This window comes from Eimeria tenella, genomic scaffold (assembly GCF_000499545.2).
Source record: "Eimeria tenella Houghton genomic scaffold, Eth_scaff741, whole genome shotgun sequence".
NCBI classification, from domain to species: Eukaryota; Apicomplexa; class Conoidasida; order Eucoccidiorida; family Eimeriidae; genus Eimeria; species Eimeria tenella.
In genome coordinates this window covers 219-5,804 of record NW_013545858.1, presented here as the reverse complement: position 1 = coordinate 5,804, position 5,586 = coordinate 219, and the positions used below count along the sequence as shown (strand labels likewise).

General features: G+C 50.9%; 1 protein-coding gene across 1 annotated transcript; it reads right to left on the bottom strand.

Annotated features, from left to right (window-relative positions):
* Positions 1–754: 754 nt before the first annotated feature.
* ETH_00013740 (uncharacterized protein) lies at positions 755–5,339 on the bottom strand (the record flags this gene model as incomplete). Its single annotated transcript, XM_013380594.1, has 7 exons — positions 755–807; positions 1,397–1,409; positions 1,820–2,071; positions 2,270–2,596; positions 3,298–3,402; positions 3,426–4,801; positions 5,102–5,339. 7 exons carry the CDS (start codon positions 5,337–5,339, stop codon positions 755–757), a joined length of 2,364 nt encoding a protein of 787 aa, XP_013236048.1.
* Between the last annotated feature and the right edge of the window lie 247 nt (positions 5,340–5,586).

Here is a 5,586-nt window from a genome sequence, read left to right as displayed (position 1 = left end):
AGCAGCAGCAGCAGCAGCAGCAGCAGCAGGCGTTTCTACATGCCCGTAATGACTCTGTAGGCTAGAAGGAAGCAGCCGGGGTCTACTTTGGCAGCAAATAAAAATTAAATATATTTCCTTTTTAATTTAATTTAAATATTTTAAATAAAATAAATAAATAAATAAATAAACAATAAATAAATTAATTAATTAATTAAAAACAAATGCGCATGCAGCTGCATGCGCGTTAGTCACATCTACACAGCGGCAGCAATATGAATATCAAAATAAAGCACTTATTAATCTATTTATTTATGTAATTTAATTAATTTAATTTACTTAAATTAATTTAATTTAATTAATTTAATTTAAATAATTTAATTTAAATAATTTAATTTAATTTATTTAAATTAATTAATTTAATTAAATTAATTTAATTTAATTAATTTAATTAATTTAATTTAGTTAATTTAATTTAATTAATTTAATTTAATTAATTTAATTTAATTAATTTAATTAATTTAATTTAATTAATTTAATTTACTTAATTGAATTTAATTAATTTAATTTAATTTAATTAATTTAATTTAATTAATTTAATTTAATCAATTTAATTAATTTAATTTAATTAATTTAATTTAATTAATTGAATTTAATTAACTTAATTTAATTTAATTAATTTAATTTAATTAATTTAATTTAATCAATTTAATTAATTTAATTTAATTAATTTAATTTAGTTAATTTAATTTAATTTTTAATTTTATTTATTTTCTCACTTGCGGCTCCGTAAAGCAAAGCTTCCGAGAAGACAACTGGGAGGCAACCCTGAGAGCAGCAGCAGCAGCAGCAGCAGCAGCAGCAGTTGGAGTACAAATAGTAGATGCAGCAGCAGCAGCAGCAGCAGTTGTAGTGCAAATAGTAGAAGCAGTAACAGCAGCAGCAGCACGAGCAGCAGCACCACCGCAGCAGCAGAGCAGCAGCAGCAAAGCAGCTGCAAAACAACCGCAGCGTAAACAACAGCAGCAACACAACAGCAGCAAAACAGCAGCAGCAACAGCAGCAGCAGCAGCAGCACCAGCACAAACCACAGCAGCAGCAGCAGCAGAAGCAGCAGCAGAAGCAGCAGCAGCAGCATCATCAGTAGCAGCGTCATCAGCAGCAACATCATCAGCAGCAGCATCATCATTATCATCATCACCATCATCACCAGCAGCAGCAGCAGCAGCAGCATCAGCTGCATCAGCAGCATCATAATCATCAGCAGCCGCAGCAGCAGCATCATCATCCTCCTCATCATCATCATCATCATCATCATCATCATCATCATCAGCAGCAGCAGCAGCAGCAGCAGCAGCAGCAGCATCAGCAGCAGCAGCAGCAGCAGCAGCAGCAGCAGCAGCAGCAGCGGCAGGACCCCTCGAAGAAGTCTGCGAAGGAGCTTCTTTGGCTGGCGAGTTGGCTGCTGCCAATCCACTGCAGCCGCTGCTGCAGCGGCCCCACACCTTCTCCGAAGCTGCTCGAAATTTCGTGCAAAAAGCTGCACACGTGCTGCTGCAGCTGCTCCGGGGCCCGCACCGAACTCTGACGCCAGAGACCCGCAGCAGGGTTTAGGGTTTAGCGTTTAGGGTTTAGGGGTTGGGGTTTAGGGTTTAGGGTTTAGGGTTTAGGGTTTAGGGGTTGGGGTGGGGTGGGGGGTTTGGAGGGGCTGAGGAACAGCAGGCCGCTGCAGGGAGTGCGGCAGTTGCTGCCGCTGCTGCTACTCGCCTTGCTGCAGCAACAGCAGCAGCAGCAGCAGCAGCAGCAGCAGGAGTAGCGGTGTTGTGTTGCTGCTGCTCACCTGGACAATAGTGGCAATAGCAGCAGCAGGAGCCAGCTGCAGCAGCTCTGCTGCTGCAACATATCCATCTTTGTTTTCCGTTCTTAACTCTTCGAAGAAAGGCTCCCGCAGCAGCTGTGCTGCAGCAGCAAGCAGCAGCTGCTGCAGCACGTCGGGCCCCTCAAACACAAAGAGAGACAAATAGACGGAGTTGCTGTCTCCTGGGATCGGGTTTTTCAAAACCAACTCCACGTCGCCCCCCAGCCTCGCCGTCTGCAGCAGCAGCAGCAGCAGCAGCAGCAGCGGCAGCAAGCCAAGAGCCATACACGCACGCTCCAGCAGCAGCTGCTGCTGCAGCGAACCCGCGGCAGCAGGCTAGAAGCACCGGCAGCGGCAGCAGCAGCAACAGCAAGAGCCGCCGGAACTGCGAAAGACCGGAAGCAGCAGCAGCAGCAGCAGCAGTTTGTTCACCTTTGCTGCTGCTGCTTCTTCGTAGGGAATTGTGCTGCTGCGGATCTGCTGCACGAACTGCAGCGCCAAATCTTTTGCTGCTGCTGCAGCAACATCTCCCATGATGAAGCAATCCACTGCAGTGCGAGTGAAGCTGCTGCTGAGAAAGGCCTTGAACGCCGCAAATCCCCCCCCTTGCTGCTGCTGCTGCTGCTGCTGCTGCAGCTGCTGCAGCTGCTGCAGCAAATCAAACTGGCTGAAGCGGCTCTGCCGCAGCAGCGAAAGAGATAAATCCAAAGCCAATTCGTAGGCGCTGGAAGCTGCGAAGTCTTGTGTCTCTTCCAGCAGCTGCAGCAGCAAAACAAAAACAAATGAATTAAATTAATTTAATTAATTAAATTAATTAATTAAATTAATTTAATTTAATTAATTTAATTAATTTAATTCTATTTCATTCATTTCAGTGCCATTCGCCTTCCCACAGTAGCAGAAAAGAATCCGCAGCTGCAGCGCGCCAGCTAGCTAGCTAGCTAGCCAGCTAGCTAGCCCCTAGCTAGCTAGCCAGCTCCTAGCTAGCTAGCTATTAACTGGCTGGCTAGCTGGCTAGCTAGCTAGGTAGCCAGTAAGCTACGTAGCTAGCCACTGACCGGCTGGCTAGCTACTCACTGGCTGGCTGGCTAGCTACCTAACTGGCAACTGGCTAGGTAGCTAGCTAGCTGTTAAACGGCTAGCTAGCTAGCTGGCTAGCTGTTAAACGGCTAGGTAGCTAGTTGGCTAGCTGTTAACCGGCTAGCTACCTGCCTAGCTGTTAGCTAGCCAGGAGCAGCCAGCCAGCCAGCCAGCCAGCAAGCTAGCTAGCTGGCTAGCTACAGCTAGCTAGCTGCAGCTAGCTAGCTACAGCTAGCTAGCTACAGTAACCTGGCTACAGCTAGCTAGCTACAGCTACCCAACTACAGCTGGCTAGCTACAGGTACCTAGCTAGCTAGCCACAGCTAGCTAGCTAGCTAGTTAGCTAGCTAGCTAGCTAGCTAGCTAGCTGGCTGTCTCACCTCTTGCAAGGCCTGCTCGAACTCTGTCTCTGTGATGTTTTCCAAAGTTTGTTGAAAAGCTTCTCCGACTCCTTTGAAGATCTCTTCAAACATGGGGCTCAAAGCCTGCAGCAGCAAAACTCGCAAACTGTTGCTGCTGCTGGTGCTGCTGCCGCTGCTGCTGCTGCTACCGCTGCTGCCGCTGCTGCTGCCGCTGCTGCTGTGCTGCTGCTGCTGCTGCTGCTGTGCTGCCGCTGCTGCTGCTGCTGCTGCTGCTGGCTTGCCTGGATTTCGAAGACGAGGCTGCCTGCAGTGAAGGCCACGAGGAGTTCAACTCCGCAGCCATGGAAATGACTCAGTTTGGATTTTATTTTTTTGGAAAAGATGGAAACAAACATTTTTGCAAAAGCATCATTTGCTGCTGTTGCTGCTGCAGCAGCAACTCGCGCCCGCACCGAGGCCCTCACCAGGGGCTTCCCGAAGGGGGCCCCATTGTGCCACAAGATGGTCAAGTTTTCATCGGCCAGCAGCACGCAGGGCCCTGGGGGCCCCCCGGCTGCTGCTGCTGCTGCTGCTGCTGCTGCTGCTGGGGAGAAGGCCCCCAGCGACGGCAGCTGCGTAGCAGCAGCAGCAGCAGCAGCACAAACTGCCGGCACTGGGTGCGGCTTCACAGGGCCTTCTTCGGGGACTTTGCATGCAAGGGGCCCCGGCACAGAAAGGGGGGCCCCCAGGGAGCTCCCCTCATCACCGACATCGTCTGCTGCTGTTGCTGCTGCTGCTGTTCCTGTTGCTGCTGCTTCTGTTGCTGCTGCTGCTGCTGCTGCTTCTTCAGTCGGCTCCACGTAGTACTGTACCCCATACTCCGGCAGCTCCCGAAGGGCCCCGGGGGCCCCCCCTGCAGCTGCAGGGGGCCCTCCTGCTGCTGTGGGCCCCCTGTCTTCTGCTGCTGCTGCTTCTTGGGGGCCCCCCTCTTCTGCTACTGCTGCTTCTTCGTAGGGGGCCCCCCCCGAAGCTGCTGGGGAACCTGTTGCTGCTAGGGGGGCCCCCTGGGAGGCCCCCTGCTGCCCTTGCTGGGGGCCCCCGGGCCCCTGGGGGCCCCCGGGGGGCCCCTGGGGCCCCAAGAAGACAGTAACTTGTTTGCCGTTGACGAGCGCATGCAGCAGCTGCTTGACAGCAGCAAGCTGCTGCTGCTGCTGCAGCGGCTGGAGACAAAGGCCAGTGTTGAGGGCTATGTCTGGGCGAGAAGGCAGCAGCAAAGTTGCTTCTGCTGCTGCTGTTACTTGCTGCAGCGGGTCCAGAGGGTCCAGGGCCCCCCAGAGGGCCCTGCTGAGGGCCCCCAAGCCTTCGAAGTGGCTGCTGATGAAGGCAGCATCGATTTGCTGCTGCAGCAGCAGCACGAAGCGCCGCACCAGCTGCAGCACTGCAGCAGATTGCTGCTGCCCAGCAGCAGTTAACTTCAAATAAAGCCCCAAAATGAAACTCCGAGAAGTTGCATGCGACAGCGCAAAGCCCTCATAAATCAAACCTGAAAAACAAAAGTCCCAAAATAAAAAATAATCTTCAAGACACAAAACCCCGCATGCATGCATGCAGCTACCTGCAGCAGCAACCTGCTGCTGCAGCTGCCTGCAGCAGCAAACGCAGCAGCCCGAGCTGCCCCACTAGCCCCATGCATGCATGCATGCATCCTTCCCTTAATGCAAGCATGCGGACACGCGTTCGGGGCTTCGATGAGGCTGCATGCACGCATGCACGCATGCATGCATGCATGCATGCGTGCATGCATGCATGCATGCATGCATTTGTGGGGCTTTGTTAGGCGGACCTTTGCGTATGAGAGTGTCCATAAGTCCCCCAGGCATTGGGTGTTCCAGAAGGTGCAGCAGCAGCGAAGAAGGCGGGCACTGCTGCTCTGCTGCCCTGCTGCTGCTGCAGCTGCAGCTGCTGCTGCTGCTGCTGCTGCTGCTGCTGCAGGCCGGGGCTGCCCAGAAGATCGCCAGGCGAGGCCGCCAGCCGTGGGCAGCCACCAGCCGCAGGGTAACTCCTGCAGCAAAAAGGAACATTTTTGGGAGCCAAATGGCGCAAAAAGAAGCAAATTAAATGCAAAATTCGGGGAAAAAAGACAATTTGAATTAAATAAAAGCATGCAATTCAACTGGCACTTAATTCTTTGCAAAAAGCAAAAAAAAGCAGGAAAAACGATAAAATGAATCCATTTTTGCACTTTTTGAAACTTCAAAGTGACAAAGTACCCTGGGGCCGCTCCTCCTCGCCGTTACCCGAAGTGGGATCGTCTCCAGCGCTGGGATC